This window comes from Acomys russatus, chromosome 16, assembly GCF_903995435.1.
Source record: "Acomys russatus chromosome 16, mAcoRus1.1, whole genome shotgun sequence".
NCBI lineage: Eukaryota > Metazoa > Chordata > Mammalia > Rodentia > Muridae > Acomys > Acomys russatus.
The window spans coordinates 7,474,339-7,494,605 of NC_067152.1; the positions used below are offsets into that span (position 1 = coordinate 7,474,339).

Below are 20,267 nucleotides of genomic sequence, written 5' to 3' on the forward strand. Positions count from 1 at the left end.
TGTAGATGGTACAGCTACGCTCCTGCAGAAAAAGACACACATGTAACAATTTGAGCAAAGACACAAGTTTAGCTGGCCTTAATGGAACATTCTTTTAATCCTAGCACTGTGGAAGTAGAGGCAGGAACATCTCTGGGAGCTCAAGGCCTCCCTAGTTTACATACCATGTTCCAGGCCAGCCAGGGGTACAAAGAGAGACCCTGCCACAAAAATTAAATTAAATTAAAATTAAATCAATAAAGGTACAAAGCCTGGTGTCTTTGTGGCTGTGCATGCTTTTAATCCCAGCACTCTAGAGGCAGAGGCAGATGAATTCGGGGCCAGCCTGGTCTACAAAGTGAGTTCCAGTACAACCACACTGAAAAACCCTGTCTCTACAACAACAACAGCAGCAATAAAAGCAAGAATTTAAAATGGAGCATGAGAGTTTTAAATTCTTGAATTTAAGGAGCGCTTTCTAAACAAACAAAATGTTTAGAAACCACACATAGAAGCCAGGCATGGTGCCACATGCCTTTAATCCCAGCACTCCAGAGGCAGAGGGGGGCAGATCTCTGTGAGTTCCAGGCCAGCCAGCTCTACAAATTGAGTCCAGGACAGCCAAGGCTACACAGAAAAACCTTGTCTTGGAAACAAAACAAAACAAAAACCTAAAAGAATGGGTCACCCATGTGGCTTGGACAAAACTATAGTTTATTCTGAGCCAATAGAAGTGACCATGGCTAGCCAAGTGTAATGGCTCCCATATTTAACATCAGCACTTTGAAAGGCAGAAACAGGTGGATCTCTATGAGTTTGAGACCAGCCTGGTCTACAGAGTGAGTTTCAGGACAGCCATGGCTACTCAAAGAGACCCTCCCTTGAAAAACCAAAGCAAACAAACAAAAACAAAACAGTAACAACTAAACTGAGTAACCATGGCCAGAAGGTCAAATTACCCAGAATTCCCGTTTTGCCATAAGGAGGTTGTACATACTTTCCCTCCAAAATAGGGAGAATACAAGTAAGTTACTCTTCTGCAGGACAAAGAGGATCTCTTTAGCTAATCAGTTCATGTTTTACACTGTCCCGAAGTTATAATTCTTTTTTGTTTATTTGTTTTGTTTTTGTTTTTGTTTTGTTTTGTTTTGAGACAGGGTCTCTCTATGTAGCCTTGGCTGTCCTGGACTCACTTAGTAGACCAGGCTGGCCTCGAACTCACAGCTGTCGCCTGCCTCTGCCTCCCAAGTGCTGGGATTAAAGGTGTGTGCCACCAGGCCCAGCTTGTTTTTGTTTTTAAAGACAGAGTTTCTCTGCATAGCCTTCCCTGGCCTGGGATTGCTTCGTAGACCAGGCTGGCCTTGAACTCACAGAGCTCCTATTGCCTCTGCCTCTCTGCCTCTCTGCCTCTGGAATGCTGGGATTACAGGTGTGCACCACCACATCTGGCTCCAGATTTGAGTTTTTAAGTAGATTTGGCTATTATCTAGTGTGATAAACCATAATGAATCTCCAAAGACAAATTCAAGATTATTCTTCATGTAGTTACAAATCACATGGGGACAAAAAAAACTAAATACAAGCCTGGTTTGGTGGCGCACACCTTTAATCCCAGCACTTGGGAGGCAGAGGCAGGTGGATCGCTATGAGTTTGAAGCCAGCCTGATCTACAGAGCAAGTCCACGACAGCCAAGGCTACACAGAGAAACCATCTCTCAAAAACAAAAACAAAGCAAAACAACTAAATACAGAAGAGAAATCCTTACCTGCATGCAATGAATAGCTAAGCTAGGTCCCGTGTACAATTTCTTATGACATGTGTGGTATTTAAGATGCTTTGCTTTTTGGTGCTGTCCTGGACTCTCTTTGTAGACCAGGCTAGCTTCAGACTCACAGAGATCGCCTGCTTCTGCCTCCCAAGTGCTGGGATTAAAGGTATGTGCCACCACTGCCCAGCTCCAATGTTATCATTCTTGGCTTAAGGTTTGTAGGAGCCTGGGCCTGTTAAGCTTCTTTCATATTCCAAGAGTGTTACCGGTTGTCACAAGATGCCGGATCATATACAGTCAATGGCTACTAAAGGGACTGAAAAATGGTCCAAGGTAACTTTAGCTTCTCCATCTGCAACAGTCCATCTATTTGTGATTGTAGGGCTCCCTACAGGCAGCCAAGGTCAACATGTAAGCCCTTGAGCATAGATTAGGCTTTTTAGAAGCGCTTCAGTTCACAACACAAATGTCAATCTGGGAATACTTCTTTGCCACATCTATATTAGATAACGGGCTTCTATTTATCAGAGGGGGAGGGGAACAGAGAAATGGAAAGAGGAGACAGCTAGCAGAAGAAAATCAAGGACTAAATTTTAAAAAACCCACTCAACATCAATTTAAAAACATGATGGTATATGTGGTGATTTGAATGATTCCCATAGGCACATATACAATTGGTCCCAGTTGGTGGAACTGTTTGGAAAGGATTAAGAGGCGTGTCCCTCATGAGAGGAAGTCTGTTACCTGGGATAGGCTTTGAGGTTTCAAAAGACTCATGCTAGCTGGACAGTGGTGGCGCACACCTTTAATCCCAGCACTCGGGAGGCAGAGGCAGGCAGATCAATGTGAGTTTGAGGGCAGCCTGGTCTATAAAGTGAGTCCAGGACAGCCAAGGCTTCACAGAGAAACCCTGTCTGGGGGGAGGGGGCGAGAGGGGGGCAAAGATTCATGCTATTGTAGTGCACTCTGTGCCTCTTGCTTGTGTTTCCATGATGTGACTTCTCAGCCCTTTCTGCCACCAGGCCTTCACTTCACCTTCATGGACTCTCAGAAACCATAAGAAAAGAAAACACTTTTTTTTTTTTTTTTTTTTTTGAGACAGGGCTTCTCTGTGTAGCCTTGGCTGTCCTGGACTCATTTTGTAGACCAGGTTGGCCTCAAACTCACAGAGATCCACCGGCCTCTGCCTCCTAAGTGCTGGGATTAAAGGCGTGAGCCACCACCCCTGGGCAAAAACACATTTTTTAAATTGTTAAAACACTTTTTTTTTTTTTTTTACTGTTTTAAGTTCCTTAGTTTTTGGTTCTTTGCTATGTTGGCCCAAAAATACCTATACAGAGAATTCTTTCCCATAGGCCTTTGTTCTACTCCAGTATGTATTGCTTGTTTATATTATTTCTTAATGGATTCCATTTTTTTTTGTTTGGTTATGCATGGCTCATTTTCCTGATTTGCTGAGGTTCCTCTTCCAATACTATCCTCTGAATGAACATGTAAAGAAAGTTTGAAGTCCTTGCATGTCTGAAAATGTCCTCCTACACATGAAGTATGTCCTTGAAGACCTTTATTGTGTTCTCATGTTTAATTGGATGTTTTATATATGTGTGTGTATATATATGTGTGTATCTATCCATATATCTATCTATATAGGTTTTTTCTTTTTTAAAAAGTTATTGATTATTATGTATACAGTGCTCTGCCTGCATGTACACCTGCAGGCCAGAAGAGGGCATCAGATCACATTGTAGATGGTTGTGAGCCACCATGTGGTTGCTGGGAATTAAATTTAGGACCTCTGAAAGAGCAGTCAGTGCCCTTAACTGCTGAGCTATTTCTCCAGCCCTATATAAGTTTTTTCAAGACAGGGCTTCTCTGTGGAACAGCCGTGGTTGTCCTGAACTCCCTTCGTAGATCAGGATGGCCTTAAACTCATAGAAATCTGCCTGCCTCTGCCTCCCGAATGCTCGGATTAAAGGCATGTGCCTCCACGCCTGGCTAGAAATATATATATTTTTTCCTTTTTTTGGTTTTTCAGGAAAGGGTTTCTCTCTGTAGCCTTGGCTGTCCTAAAACTCACTTTTTAGACCAGGCTGGCCTTGAACTCACAGAGATCCACCTGCCTCTGCCTACCGAGTGCTGGGATTACCACACCGGACTAGAAACATACTTTTTGATTGATATGATTGGACATTGAATTTTAGGATCCTGTTTCAAAAGAACCAAAACCAAACCAAAGCATGATACTAATACATAGGTCACAATACTAGCTTGTTTTTAATTTTTAATTTATTATAATTTATTCAGATTACATCCAGGTTGTTATCCTCTTGCTTGCTTGCATCTTCCTGTTCCCAACTTCTCTTTTGCCTTATTCCTCTTCCCTAGACCTCTGACAGAAGGGGACCTCCTCTCCTACCTTATGACTACAGCCTATCAGGTCTCATCCGGATAGCCTGCTTCTCCTTCCTCTGTGTGCTGCTGGCAATACTAGCTCTTATGGTATGTCAAACGCTTAAGGCCAATCTGACCAAGTCAACTGGTTTTTATTACTATGTTTAATTATAAGTTGGCAAGTGTACTGTTAGAATTTAACACAAACAGCCTGGTGTGGAGGCGCACACCTTTATTTCCAGTGCTTGGGAGACGAAAGCAGGCAGGTATCTCAATTCAAGGCTAACCTGGTCTACAGATTGAGTCCCAGGAAAGCCCGGGCTGCACAGTGAAACTCTGTCTTGAAAAACAAAACAAGCTGGGCGGTGGTGGTGGGGCACACCTTTAATCCCAGCACTCAGGAGGCAGAGGCAGGTAGATCCCTCTGAGTTTGAGGCCAGGTTGGTCTACAAAGCGACTCCAGGACAGCCAAGGCTACACAGAGAAACCCTGTCTCAAAAAACCAAAAAAAAAAAAAAAAAAAAAAAAAAAAAAGAAAAGAAAAGCAAAACACTTGGGAGGCAGAGGCAGGCAGATCATTGTGAGTTTGAAGCCAGCCTGTTCTACAAAGGGAGCCTAGGATAGTCAAGGCTACACAAAGAAACCCAATCTTGAAAAACAACAACAAAAAAGAAAAGAAAAACACTCATTTTTGCCAGACCTTCCAGGACTATCGTTTGCCACCAGCATGTTTCCTGTCCTGCTACTTTCAGTGACAAAGCCTCAAACACGGCACTATTACTCTATTAAAGGCTTGAGACAGGGCTCTCTATATATCCTGGCTGTCCTGGAACTCACTATTGTAGACCAGGTTGGCTTCAGACTCAAGAGACTCAGCGATCTTCCTGCTTTAGCCTTTAGACATAAAGACTTGGCTCACTGCTCTCCCCCCCCCCCCAGGGTTTCTCTGTGTAGCCTTGGCTGTCCTGGACTTTGCTTTTGCTTTGTAGACGAGGCTGGCCTCAAACTCGCAGCAATCCACCTGCCTCTGCCTCCTGAGTGCTGGGATTAAGGGTGTGCCACCATGCCCGGCTAGCCTCCAAGTCTTGAACTCATAGGTCTTCTCTCTCAGCCTTCTGAGTGCTAGGACAAGACACAAGGCCTCAAATTAATAAGCCATCACCACGGAACCACCTTGGATCTTTCTAGACATTCCCATGGTTGCCCCTTTAGGATTGACTCCTGGGAGGTTCTGCAGCACTTTGCATTTTCCTCATCGCTACTGCTAAACTGACTCATATTGTCACCCTGAATGCCATTAAAAATGTTGACTTTGGGGCTGGAGAGATGGCTCAGTGGTTAAGAGCGCCACCTGCTCTTCTAGAGGTCCTGAGTTCAATTCCCAGCAACCACACGGTGGCTCACAACCATCTGTAATGGGATCTGATACCCTGTTCTGCAGATAAAGCACTCATATGCAATAAACAAAATCTTAAAAAAAAAAAAAAAAATCAGACCAACCTCCAACAGACTTGTTTGTGAAATATGGCTTTTTTTTTTAAAAGGTGACTTCCTTGACCATATAAGCCCCATTCGGCAACTGAAACAAAACTTACAAATTGGCAAGGTTAACAACCCGGTGCACACTCGAAGACTGAGGCAGAAGCCAGCCTGGTCTACATAAGAGAGTTCCTTGATTAGGCAGGGCTATGAAGAGACCGGATCTCAGCAAAACAAAACAAAACAACAAATTGTCCCTGTCCCAATTGTCCTTTATTTATTTGTAACCTATCCTCAATTACACTGATACTGTTTTCCTCCCTTCAATTTGCGCACGTGTGTCTCAGACCTATTCGCTGAGACAAGTACTAAGGGAAAGGAGTACACAACTCGAGAGCCCGCAAACTCCACTTAACCTCGTAAGATGGCGGCAGCGCATCGCCCCCCCCACCCCACCCCAGGGCAGCGGGCCCGCGTCACGTGACCCGCCCCAGCTCTCGCCGCGGTGCCTGACGGGAGGTGGAGAGAGAGGAGAGAACGAGGGTGTCGGCCATTTTGTGTCTGTTTCCTACGGGACGCGGTGGTGGCGGTTGGTTAGGAGAAGCGGGCGGTGTTCTTCTGGTTTTTGTTTTGTTTTTTTCCCTCTTTTCCCCAGCTTCTTTTCGCCTCCTCTCTACCTGGTCTGTAGAGCGCAGCGATGGGTCGCAAGAAGAAGAAGCAGCTGAAGCCGTGGTGCTGGTATCCTTTGTGGGGTAGACGCGGAGGCCGAGCGTGGGTGTCGCTCCTTCAGAACTCAGGGCCCGACCCGGGCCTCTCAGCCTGAGTTGGCGGGCCGCTGCCGGCCCTCCGGGCTGTGGTGGCTTGCCTGGGTTAGGATTTGGGGCGTGGTTTCTTGTAAAAATGGGGTCCTCAGGGGCGAGAGGCGTTGGGTGGCATTGGGCTCTTGTGACTCAGGACGAGCTTGTTTGGGGCGAGCGTTGGGCCTGGAGCCTTCCTCCCCCCCCCCAAGTGCGTTGCCCCTTAAAGGACTCGTGTCTCCGTTGGAGATCCCACCAGGGGACTTGAGTTTGGGGCGAATGTGCTCATTGACTCCTTGGGTAATTGGCTCGTGAATGCCCCGAGCCTCTCCACCCCCCCCCCCCCCCCCACTTCTCCCACCCCACCCCTCCTCTCACCCCACCCCTCCTCTCCCGCTCTCCTCCACCCCCACCCCAGGAGGAGGGTTGGCTTCCGAGTCTCTTTCAAGGCTCCTTAACCTACAGGAAGCATTCGCTTAACTGGGTGGAGTTGCTGGTATCTGTTACCCAATTTTTTTTGTAGGACTGAAAAAAAAAAAACTGTTGAAAACGAAAGCTATTTACCCTTTTTTTTGTGGGGGGGAGGTGGCCAGATAACGCATTTTACGTTATTTGCTTTTTTTATCTATTAAATGTAAGTGAGTCGTCTCAAGACCTGCTGTCAGCAGATAGCTAAAAACTGATCATGGATTTTGTACGTTAGTAGGAAAACTCTTGAGAGGTCAGAACTCTGTAATGTTCACGGTCCCGGAGGAATTTTATGGATTGTTGGGTGTGAAGTTTGCCTTTGCCGGGAAGTTGGACCTTAGACTATAAATATTGATGTATTCCCAATTCCGTTGGTTCTTGTGTACGTCTAATTAATTGTTATGATATTGCCCCCCCCCCCTTTCCTTTTACTGGGCGTGGGGTCTGGCTGTCTTGTTGAACTGGATCTCTCTCTTCAGAGATAGCTCAGCTCCTTGACTCCCAAGTGCTGGGATTAAAGGCATCCCACCACTGCCCAGTTTGAAGTTTTTTAAGAAAATTTTTGAGACAGTCTCGCTGTCTGACCTGGCGCTCACAGAATAGATGAGTTCTACCTGCCTTTGCATCTAGAATGTCGAACTTCAAAGGCATGAGGATTTTTGCTTTGGGGGCGAGGTCTTAGTCTGCACACCAGGCTTGCCTGGCTTGGATATATTCCTGCAGTGTGGCACCTGGCTCCTTTACTTACTGCTCAACTTTGGACGTGGAGCTTCTTATATGTGTTTCTATTTTTTGAGACAGGATTTCTCTGTGTAGCCCTTGTTGTCCTGGAACTCACAGAGAGCCACCTGCCACTGCCTCCCAAGTGCTGGGATTAAAGGCACCACCCACCCCTGCCTAGCTAGCACTCTTTCCAATAACATTTGTAAATGTTGAAATACTGAGTGGTTGGTTGGTTTGGGTTTTGTTTGTTTGACTGTTCTGTTTGTTTTTGGGGTAGTTCCAGACAGGGTTTCTCTTTGTACTGTTGGCTCAAGCGATCCACCTGAAATACTGAGTTATTTAAAAGTCAAGAATTTGTGGGTTTTTTAAAAAAAAAAAAATTAACTTATTTACCATATACACACAGTGTTTTGCCTGCATATATACCATAAGGGGGCACCAGATCTCATTATAGATGGTTATGAGCCTCCATGTGGTTTCTGGGAATTGAACTCAGGACCTCTGGAAGAGCAGTCAGTGCTCTTTTTCTTCCTTCCTTCCTTCCTTCCTTCCTAAGACAGGGCCTCTCTGTGTAGCCTTGTCTGTCCTGGACTCACTTTGTAGACCAGGCTCGCCTCGGGCTCACAGTGATCCACCTGCCTCTGCCTCCCGAGTGCTGGGATTAAAAGTGGTCACCACGCTGCCCAGCCTCCAGATAGTGCTCTTAACCTCTGAGTCGTCTCTCCAGCTTCTTGTGCTTTTTTAGCCTTAATTTTGACCAGGTATTGTAACAGAGATTTTGATGATGAGAAGATCCTTATACAGCACCAAAAAGCAAAGCATTTTAAATGCCACATATGTCATAAGAAACTGTACACGGGACCTGGCTTAGCTATTCATTGCATGCAGGTAAGGATTTCTCTTCTGTATTTAATTTTTCAGAGTTTCCCTTGTAGTTCTATCAGTCAGCCTGCCTCTGCCTCCCAAGTGTTGGGATTAAAGGCGTGTGCCAGTATGCCTGGCTTGTATTTAGTTTTGTTGCTATTTGTTTGTTTTTGGCTTTTAGAGACGGGGTTTCTCTGTGTAGCCTTGGCTGTCATGGACTCCATTGTAGACCAGGCTGGCCTAGAACTCAGAGATCCGCCTGCCTCTGCCTCCCGAGTGCTGGGATTAAAGGCTGCGCCACCACATCCCGGCTCATATTTAGATTTTTTGTCCCCATGTGATTTGTAACTAAATGAAGAAGAATCTTGAATGTCTTTGGAAACTCTTTATTGTATATCATACTAGGTAATAGCCAAATCTACTTAAAAACTCAAATCGGTTTGCTTCCTGCAGGGTGTCTCTGTGTAGCCCTGGCTGCCCTGGTCTCCCTTTGTAGACCAGGCTGGCCTGGAACTCAGGACAATCCACCTGCTTCTGCCTCCCAAGTGCTGGGATTAAAGACATGCACCACCATGCCCGGCCCCTAGATTTAGTATCTTTATACTTTAATTAATTTAAAAAGATTATGTGTTTTTGTATCATTTGATTGTCTGGTATGAGGCTAGAAGAGGGTGCCATTCCCTAGACCTAGAGTTAGGTACTGGCGAGCTATCAAATGTGGGTGCTGTCACTGTGTCAAATGTGCTCCTCTACAAGAACAGCGTCTGAGCCATCTCTAGCCCCTTTATTTTTTGGTTTTTCTTTTTAAAAAATTATTATGTATACACTGCTCTGCCTGCATGTACACCTGCAGGCCAGCGGAGGGCACCAGATCACATTATAGATGGTTGTGAGCCACCATGTGGTTGCTGGGAATTGAACTCAGGACCTCTGGAGGAGCAGACAGTGTTCTTAACTGCTGAGCCATCTCTCCAGCCCTATTTTGGTTTTTCAGGGCAGGGTTTCTCTGTTATCTTTGCTGTCCTGGACTCACTTTGTAGACCAGGCTGTCCTCGAACGCACAGTAATCCGCCTGCCTCTGCCTCCTGAATGCTGAGATTAAAAGCGTATGCTACCATGCCTGGCTCCCATTAATTTATTGTGTACATATGTTCACTTGGAGTTTGTGGGGTGACTAGGAGTCTGACTCTTTGTTTTGTTTGTTAAGACAGGGTCTCACTGTGTAGCACTGGCTATCTTGGAACTCTCTTGTAGATCAGGCTGAAATCTGCCTGCCTTTTCTTCCTGAGCTCTGGGACTAAAGGCATGCTGTGGGTCCCAGTGATTGAACTCAGATTGGCAAGTACGATTACCTGTGGAGCCATCTCCCTTGCCATCATAGTGTCTGTTTTAAGGCAGTTGAGAATGCTATGCTTTGTAGTATATTCTTGTAATAGATAAAACATTTATTTTATATAATTATTATATTAATAATCTTAAAGAAGTAGGCTCTTGATTTTGAGGCCTGGGCTACAGTGATACTTTGTTTCAACTCCCACTCCCCCCCCCCCAAAAAAAAACCCAAAGGCGAGCATTTTAGAGCCTACTATGTGTTAGACTTAATAACTGTGTACTATAGTAGCTTCTGGTTTCATGTAGGTTTTTAATGAAGACCAAAGAGTACAGTTTTCTAGGTATGCTACAGCTGTATTTTCAGCACTATATAGCTATATGTGGGTGACTATTGATGGGGCAGATAGAGAACATTTCTATTAGTCACCAAAATTCCTGTGGAACCGCACTTAGACACTAGTTTTGAATGCTTGGGTATAAAGCACCCATAGAATTTAGATTTATATTGTGGAAGAAAATAAGGTGTTTTGTCTCATGGTAATAAATGATAGAGAAAATGAAAACAAATAAGACCAGGAAGCAGTTGGATGAGAAGAGATCTGAAAAGAAGTGAATGATTTAATAGTCTGTATACAGTGCTTTGCCTGCATGTATACCTGGAGGCTAGAAGAGGGAGGGCATCGGATTGTATAGGTGCTGGGAGCCACCATGGGATTGCTGGGAACTGAACTCAGGACCTCTGGAGGAGTGGTCAGTGCCCCCAAAATGAGAGTTCTTGAAAAGATTTTCCCACATAGAATTAAAGAAATGACAGGAGTATGTTAGTGTGTTAATTCTGAATGGAAGGACTTAGTGGTCAACATTGCACATTTTTGATGTTTGTATGCACCTGTAGCAGTATGCTGAAGATCTAACCCTGAGCCTTTCTCACATGTTCTACCACTACTAAGCAACAGCTTTGCCACTTTTTGTTTGTTGCTTTGTTTTTGTTTTGAGACAGGGTTTCTCTGTGTAGCCTTGGTTGTCTTGGACTTGCTTTGTAGACCAGGCTGGCCTTGAACTCACAGTGATCCCCCTGCCTCTGCCTCCCGAGTGCTGGGATTAAAGGTGTGCACTACCACGCCCGGCATAAAGGCAAAAATTAAGAAAAAAAAAAAAAGGTCTACAAGTTACTTACTATATAGATGAGGTAAATGAAGGCTTAGAGGTCAGATGACTTGTTTCAAGACACTGGATGGCAAAAAGTAGGGCCTTGGGGGGCGTGGGTTAGAATGTTTTGTCTGTGTCTGGTCCCCCCCCCCCCCCCCCGCCTCGTTTTGTTTTTGTTTTCTTTTTTTTGTTTGTTTTTGTTTTTTTGAGACAGGGTTTCTCTGTGTAGCCTTGGCTGTCCTGGACTCACTTTGTAGACCAGGCTGGCCTCGAACTCACAGTGATCCGCCTGCCTCTGCCTCCCAAGTGCTGGGATTAAAGGCGTGTGCCACCACGCCTGGCTCTGTTTTCTTTTTTTCTGAGACAGGGTCTTGTTGTGTAGCCTTGGCTGTCCTGGGATTCCTCTATAGACCAGCCTAGCTTCAAACTCAGAGATCCCTGTGCCTCTGCCTCCCGAGTGCTGGCTTTAAAGGTGTGATCTAATAGTAGTTTGTTTGTTTGTTTAAGGTGCATAAAGAAACCATAGATGCTGTACCAAATGCAATACCTGGGAGAACAGACATAGAATTGGAAATTTATGGCATGGAAGGTATTCCTGAAAAAGATATGGATGAAAGACGGCGACTTCTTGAACAGAAAACACAAGGTAAAAGTTTGCAGTGTACTAAGGAACTTTTACATTGAGAGTATTCCTATTACCCCCTATCCTCTTTTGGGTTTTTGTTTTGTTTGTTTTTTAATTGAGACATGGTTTCTCTGTGTAGTCCTGGCAGTCCTAGAAATCACTTTGTAGGACAGGCTGGCTTCGAATTCAGAGATCTATCTGCCTCTGCCTCCTGAGTGCTGGGATTAAAGGCATATGCCACCACCGTATGGGTGTTCTTAAAATTTTTAAAGTTATGTTATGTGTACGAATGAGGGTTTTGTCTGCATGTATGTCTGTACGTTATTTGGGTGCCCAATGCCCAAAAGGGCCAGAAGAGGTGTTGGATCCCTTTGAACTGGAGTAATTCAGAGATCCACCTGCCTCTGCATCCAGAATGCTGGGATTAAAATTGTGGGCAATAGTACATAAAAAATGTTTTAGGGAGCCGGGCGTGGTGGCGCACGCCTTTAATCCTAGCACTCGGGAGGCAGAGGCAGGTGGATCTCTGTGAGTTCTAGGCCAGCCTGGTCTACAAAGTGAGTCTAGGACAGCCAAGGCTACACAGAGAAACCCTGTCTCGAAAAACCAAAGAAAAGAAAAAAAAAAGTTTTAGGTTGTTTAGATTAGTTTTCCTTTTTAACTGTGAAAATAAATTAAAGCCTTCTATTGGCAGAGAGTCAGAAGAAGAAGCAACAAGATGATTCTGATGAATATGATGATGACGAGTCTGCAGCCTCAACTTCCTTTCAGCCACAGCCTGTTCAACCTCAGCAAGGTTATATCCCACCAATGGCTCAGCCAGGGCTGCCTCCAGTTCCAGGGGCACCAGGAATGCCTCCAGGTAACATGAAACTTGTTAAAAGTGTGTCCTGAGGACGTCACTGTTATGATGCAAGTGTTAATTCCTCCTGTTTAATTTCTAGTACTAACCCTTGTTACTGAAACGCTTTGTAGGCATACCACCATTGATGCCAGGTGTTCCTCCCCTGATGCCAGGCATGCCTCCAGTTATGCCAGGCATGCCACCTGGGTAAGCAAACTTCCAGTTGGTTTGTGGGCTTGGGTCTTTTTCAGCTTGGGTACTACGATTTAAATGTTTTCATTTTTTTGCTTCTCAAAGATAGGGCTCTATAAATCTTAAATTTTTTCTAATAAGAGGTTATGAGACATATATTTATTTGCCTCTGAGAAAAATAGATTTTTGGGTTTTAGTATAAATGTAGGAAACCATCTGCTTCAGTTGTATTTTCTATAATTAAAGCATTGGTTATAGATTGGAGTGACTTAGTTATAGAACTATCGAGGACACTGTGCAGTTGATGAAAAGGAGACTGTAAATGATGTACCAAAAATCAGAAACTAAAATGAAGTTGAGGTGCGTGTCGCCCATCACTTTTACTTAAATAGAGTTGGATATGAAAGGTGTACAATACACTTTCCCGCTGTATTTTGAAAACCACAGTTAGATTTTGATTTTGTCATACATTTTCACAGATTGCATCATCAGAGAAAATACACCCAGTCATTTTGCGGTGAAAACATGTAAGCATCTCATTCATAATGTAATTCAGGAGGTATAATCATAATGTCATTTGTGTGTGTGTTTAATGATATTTATTCAGTTGACTTAAGAAAATTTTTAATCTTCCTCATTAAAACTTTAAAGTTTGTAAGCTCATTGACACATCTCTTTAAAGTAGAAAATTAAAACATTTCTGAGCAAATAGACACATTAAAATAATTCTCAGGCATAGTAGATGTTACTTTTAATCTCAGAACTTGGGAGGCAGAGGCAGGCAAATCCCTTTGAGTATGAGGCAGCCTGTTCTATATAGTTTCAGGTCAGCCTGGGCTACATAGACTTTTCTCAAAGGGGGAGGTTTTTTTTGATTTTTCTCTAAATCTCCAGCTGCTTTTTCAGGATACCATTAAGTAGTAAGACCTAATATTAAGAGGCAATATTTACAAATCTCTATCTGCCGTCATGTTTTATTGTTATAAAAGGTAATCGGTTTTTAATCTAATTAGAATTTATATAGGTAGGTTAACTTCTGATAAAGTCTTACATTGTATAAGTGGGGGATAATAGCTGAGTGATAGAATGCATGTGTAACATGCAACAGGCACTGTGTTTTATCCCCAACACCAGAAAAACGAAACACTACAAATTAAGTTCATATACTTGTAATCTAATGTTTTGAAGTAAATTGGACACTGGTCTTTGAAGGTGAGCTTTTTTTTAAAGGGGAAAGTATTAATATGGGTTATGTTTTTTAGTCATAGTTTAGTATTAGGAAGTAAAATTATATGTATCTGAGTATATTTGGTCATATTGATGATGATTTTTCCTTGTTCCTCCTGGACAGAATTTTTTACTCCAAAATAGACAACTCAAATAGAAATGTTTTTATCTGTGTTCTGTATACATATTTTGCAAGTGGAACAAAAGCTTTCCAGTTACACTTACTAGATGGGGCCTCCTGTATATATTCTGTATATATTCTCAAGATTACTAGATTTTAGTGACATTGTTTTGCCAACGGGGTTTTTTGTTGTTTTTTCCTTTTTTCCTGGTAAACTGAAGAGTTTGCTGGTTTTTAGGATGATTATTATGATAGGATTATTGTTGTATGGTAGATCCTTGTGGCTTGACTGATTTTAGTACTTGAAATATGAGTTTTTTATTTAGTGTTTTGTAATTGTCAAAATATTTTTTTTGTGATTTATACTGTTAATGAATGTTTTTGTTTTTATTTTCTTAAATTTTGCTTTTTTAATAGCATGATGCCAATGGGTGGAATGATGCCGCCTGGGCCTGGAATACCACCTCTGATGCCTGGAATGCCGCCAGGTACGACAGTCTCACTGAGTGCTTTTGTCGTGTGTCTGATAGCATTGATACCTAGGTTTATAATTCTTTTACATGTTGAAAGAAGTTTGCTTGAATGTGCCATATCTTGACTTTAATCCTAGCAGAGACAGTTGGCTGTCCAGAGTTGTATACTAGTCTGTGCCAGCCAGGGCTTTGATGATATCCTCCCTCAAAAAACAAAAGTTGGCAGCCACCTTTAATACCAGCATGCAGGAGGCAGAGGCAGGCGGATCTCTGAGTTCGAGGCCAGCCTGGTTTACAAAGAGTGAGTTCAGGACAGCCAAGGCTACACAGAGAGACCCTGTCTAGACACCCCCACCTCACCCCACGCCACCACCACCCCCCCCCCAAAGAAAAGAAAGAAAAGAAAATGGGGACAAAAGCTTCTAAAGTTGTAAAATGAAGAGACTGAGATGTGACTAGTGTCAGGAGCATATGGTCATACTCACATAGAAGTGTTTTCTTTTTTTTTTTGTTTCTTTTTTTTTTTGAGACAGAGTTTCTCTATATAGCAGCTCTCCCTGTCCTGGAACTCACTCTGTAGACCAGGCTGGCCTCGAACTCAGTGATCCACCTGCCTCTGCCCCCCAAGCGCTGGGATTAAAGGCGTGCGCCACCACGCCCGGCTCAAAGTATTTTTGTCTGAAATGTGTTTCCTTGAACTGAATTCTTGGGAATCATTTTTGCTGCAGGTATGCCTCCACCTGTTCCGCGTCCTGGAATTCCTCCAATGACTCAAGCACAGGCTGTTTCAGCACCAGGTATTCTCAATAGACCACCTGCACCAACAGCAGCGGTCCCTGCTCCACAGCCTCCAGTAACTAAGCCTCTTTTCCCCAGTGCTGGACAGGTGAGGTGAAATTCTTGAAAGGTGTGCATTTATGTTTAAAGGTAAAGTGGACTTGTTTACAGATAATCTTTGAAATAGTCACAGATTAATTTCTTAAATAAAAATTGAGTATGGAATACACTGAAATGTATAGCCCATCACCTGCTGCTGTGTTTATACCTTTGTTTCCACTGTTCACATAGGGAAAAAGGAATCAGATGTTATTTTTTCATAGTTATCTTAGGCAGAAATGACAGTTGATTGTCTGAGGGCTTAAGTAAATGATGTTTCCCGGCCCTCCTCTGCCTTGCGTAAGGGAGGAGAATTAGGTCAGCACCAATGAAGAAATTTCTGTAGTACAGTGGTGACACGCCTTTAATCCCAGCCCTGGAGAGGCATGTGGATCTCTTGAGTTCCAGGCCAGCCAATCTACAGATTAGTTCCAAGAAGGCCAGGCCTACACAGAAACCTTGTCTTGCAAAAGAAACAGAAGACCCGAACAGGGCATTTGATGGGTGTTTTCTTCTCATTTAGAGCCATGGTAAATTGCAGCATTACACTTGAGTTGGAAGAACATCTTTTAATGGCTTTTAATCTAGTCATCTTTCTTTTTTGTTCTGTTTTTCCAGACAGGGTTTCTCTGTGTAGTCCTCGCTGTCCTGGAACTTGCTGTAGATCAGGCTGGCCATGAACTCAGAGATCCGACTGCCTCTGCCTCAAGAGTGCTGTGATTAAGGGCTTGCACCACTACCACCCTGCTAGTAATATTTCTTAATAGCCTTGCTTCATCGGAACGTTTCCAGAAGATGAGTAGGCTGTGTACATTATGGCCAAAATTTTTGCACGTTTTATTTAGAATTAAGTAGATAAATTTAAAGGATTCAGACTTTGTTTTTGCTTTGTTTTGTTTTTTTAGAATGTTCTTTAGAACTGGGTGTCATGGTACAGGCCTAAGTTTGAGGCCAGCCTGGTCTACTACAAAACGAGTCCAGGACAGTTAAGGCTACACAGAGAAACCCTGTCCGAGGGTGGGGGGAGTGAAAAAACCCTAACAAGAGTATCCCTTAGATTTTTCTCAATTTCCCACTGTTAGAATTTTTGTGATAGATTGAGATTTTATTAGGGAGTTGTTAGACTCTGTAGGCTCATTTTATTGTGTAGCGTGTTTGCATAGAAAACTGTCAGTACGTCCTTCAGTTTATGTTAACATTCTTGAAATACTCCAATGCAAAACATTGAGTTTAGAAAAGACTTATGTTTAACTAGTTGTATTGGTATAGAGATAATTTTTCGAGGCATCTGCTTTTACTGTTTATTGAAAATGCATTAACTTTGCCTCTTTAAATAATGACATTTGATTGCATTACAATCTGAATTTTTAAAGATGCAATCTATACTAAAAAGTGCCACATGGCATATTTTCACCCATTTGTTCGGAGACGGTTCATTGTTTCCTTTCTTTTATGCTACAGATGGGGACACCTGTAACAAGCTCAAGTACAGCTTCATCCAATTCAGAAAGTCTGTCTGCATCTTCTAAAGCTCTGTTTCCTAGCACAGCACAAGTACGCAGGAAGTTGCAGTTTAAAATTGTTAAATGGCTTTACAACTTAACCCTTTGGACCCTTTGTAAAGGCTGAATCTTACCAATATATTTAGTTTTTTAGAAGTAAAACAAGTACAAAAACTCATGGTGTTTGAAAATTTGAATTCATACTAAAGACGACAACAAAATACTCTAAAACTTCTGTGGTTCTAAAGGGTTAAAAGCATGTGAGCAGTAAATGAACTATAGTGGCCAAAGGTTAGCCTGATGCATGGTTAAGCTATTTTTGATTCATGCTATTTAATGCATCACATATTTACTTAAGGAAATTAGCACTGTGCATTTGGTTCTAAAGATGACCTAGTTAACATTTAAACATCTGTATTATGAAGTAATGTGTGTTATTGTTAACTTTATTTAGAGCCTGCGCCATTAACCCTTTTGTCTATACTGTATTCTAGCCATTACTAATTTGGAGGGTAGTATGTTGCTATCTATAGAGTAATTGCATAGATGGTAACATTGATGGGCCACCACTGATTACTGTTTTGCTTTTTTTTTTTTAAATGCTTATTACTAATGGGTTTATTTTCCAAACTATTGTATTCTCTAGTTTCTATTTTCAAGCTGTTTAAAAGATGAATTACTTTAAACAAAGAATTTAGGGAATCTAATGCAGTTGCGTTAAATACTATGTCATGATTCTGTAGCAAACTAAAATGAATACAAAGCATTGTAATTGAAAGCTTTTGGAGGAGGTATAAGGCACCTGAGAAGTACAGTGACATCAGCCCAGTGTCCTGGTGTTTTTATGGATTGGACTTTGTGGAATATTTATTATACATTTAATTTAGTTTGTTTCATTTGAAGTTTGCTCAATTTCATGTTGGTGTCTTTTTTTTCTTCTGTTATACTCACCTTTGGATATTGTCATTGTATTGATAAAGGACTGTTATTTTCCAGGCTCAGGCAGCTGTCCAAGGACCTGTGGGTACAGATTTCAAACCCTTAAATAGTACTCCTGCAACAACTACAGAGCCCCCGAAGCCTACATTCCCTGCTTATACACAGTCTACAGCGTCAACCACTAGTACAACAAACAGTACTGCAGCAAAACCAGCAGCTTCAATAACAAGCAAGCCTGCTACGCTTACAACCACCAGTGCAACCAGTAAGTTGATCCATCCAGATGAGGATATATCACTGGTAAGTTGTTCATTGATTTTTACTAGTCTTGTTTACTCAAAATCATTATAGCAGCCTGCCCATTAGAGAAGTTTTCATTTGTACTTACATAGGCTTATCTAATTTTAAATCTTCTCAAATAATTTCTACCTAATTATTTTTTAAGGAATCATAAAATAAAAAAAAAAAAGAAATCATAAAATAGTAAGCGAAGAAAGGGATACTTCATGTTCTGGTCTCAGATGCTCCTATCCTTTTTCTAAAAGAAAACACAGTATGCTCAGGTCTTACTCTTAAAAATATTTAGGCATAAATTTGCTTGTGTTGACAGGACAGCTGAGTCTACAGATTCTTTGAAGCCTGTACAAATGAATTTGATTTAGGAGAAAGGTCATATTTAGATGTTTAAACTCTGTGTACTTGTCTAGCCATGTTCTAATGTAAAAATAGATGAAGTCTTTAAGGCATGGAGGGTTAAATAGCACTGACGTGAAGCAAAAGTCAATAATTTTGAGTAATTACATATTTTAAATTACTGGGATTTTGGATATTTGTCTTCCTGTGTTCTTAGACGTTGTACATCATTTTTATTCTCAGGAAGAAAGAAGGGCACAGTTACCTAAGTATCAGCGCAATCTTCCTCGACCAGGACAGACTCCAATTGGTAATCCACCAGTTGGACCAATTGGGGGAATGATGCCACCACAGCCAGGCATCCCACAGCAGCAAGCAATGAGACCTCCAATGCCACCTCACGGTACATTTGTTTGTTTGTTTGTTTGTTTGTGAGTGCTAAGTATGCAAAATGTCTAAAAGTGTAATACATAAACCAACTTTTTATGTTGTGTTTTCCAGGTCAGTATGGTGGTCATCATCAGGGCATGCCAGGTTACCTTCCTGGTGCTATGCCACCGTATGGGCAGGGACCACCAATGGTGCCCCCTTATCAAGGTGGCCCTCCTCGACCTCCAATGGGAATGAGACCTCCTGTAATGTCGCAAGGTGGCCGTTACTGATCTTGCTTCATCAAGTCTAATAGGTTTGGAGATTAAACCTTTTCTCAACTTGTGCTGTTTATATTGACAAGCTTCCGTCTGTAAGGCTTCATTGTGACTTTTAACATTATCTTCCCACATACCAGGAACTATTGGACATTTATTTGACATGGGAGAAATTATTTGGAATAATAAAACAGGAACATTTCCTGAAGTTGCAATTTATACTGTATGGCTTCTTTTTCATGTTTCATCTAGGTTTTTAGAAGTGAAGTATAGTAAATTTGGTTCGGTTAAATTGTGAAGGCGCTGGAATTACATGAACATACCACCTTAAATAAAGGCAAGTTCTGTAAGCTTACATTGCTATTTGTAAAGTTATGCCTTCACAGCATTCCCACCGCTGTTGGACTTCATGTCCCCAACCTAGGTTGGTGAGGGCTGTAACTGTTTCCGAGTACTTGTACATTGGAAGTCTGGATGTGTAACAGTATTTAATGTAATTAGAGAGTTCCTCCTGTTTCAGGGTTTAAGAAATCTGGCCCACTGAGGTCATGTGACTTTTCTGTACTGTTAAACTTCATTGTAATAAAATGAGAGAAAAAATTATGCCTTTTTATTCATAACCCAGCTGTGGACCACTGCCTGAAAGGTTTGTACAGATGCATGCCACAGTAGACGTCCACATAATAAAACTCAGTTACCATACAGTTTTGATACATGATTGGATTCTTTTAAGTTAGATTTTTTTGCTTACTTAGCTGCATGTTTTAACAGTATAACATTATATGTGTATATATGGGGGGGGAAGACTTTGTTAATGTCTCCTTTGAGAGAAACTCTTAATACACACAAGTGATTACATAATAGGTATGTGGTGCTGTTTGACATCCTTTGGTATCATGTTACAGAAGTTCAAAATGTAAACTTCAAAACTTCTTGCTAAGATGGTTTAGAGCCTAGTGCCAGACCCATCCATTTTAAGACTTCAGTTGTCAGTTGAATACTTTATGGACCTCAGAAGCTTTCTAGGCACAAAACTTCTAGAAGCTTAGGTGCATGCTTCTTGTGTTAATGGTTTGATATATGTTAACTTCTAAATATGCTTCTATGGTTTTGATAGTTAACAGGTCGATTGACAAGTTTTTATATACTCCTCGGAGGTTATGTGACTTGGGAATGAATGGGTACCCTCTGTTTAGACAGATGGCTTGCTTGACTGGTAATCTTGATTCTTAGATAA

The 20,267-nt window shown here is 42.1% G+C and overlaps 1 protein-coding gene across 2 annotated transcripts; it reads left to right on the forward strand.

Annotated features, from left to right (window-relative positions):
- The first annotated feature begins 6,300 nt into the window (after positions 1–6,300).
- Znf207 (zinc finger protein 207) lies at positions 6,301–19,730 on the forward strand. Of its 2 annotated transcripts, XM_051158106.1 has the most exons (12): positions 6,301–6,356; positions 8,368–8,494; positions 11,459–11,597; positions 12,271–12,438; positions 12,552–12,627; positions 13,092–13,139; positions 14,378–14,448; positions 15,162–15,319; positions 16,771–16,863; positions 17,808–18,050; positions 18,627–18,786; positions 18,885–19,730. In XM_051158106.1, the coding sequence occupies exons 1-12, from the start codon at positions 6,316–6,318 to the stop codon at positions 19,043–19,045; spliced, it is 1,485 nt and encodes a 494-aa protein (XP_051014063.1). In that variant the 5' UTR covers positions 6,301–6,315; the 3' UTR covers positions 19,046–19,730. The 2 variants fall into 2 exon arrangements, with proteins under 2 accessions (XP_051014063.1, XP_051014064.1); XM_051158107.1 differs by lacking the exon at positions 16,771–16,863.
- The last annotated feature ends 537 nt before the right edge of the window (positions 19,731–20,267 follow it).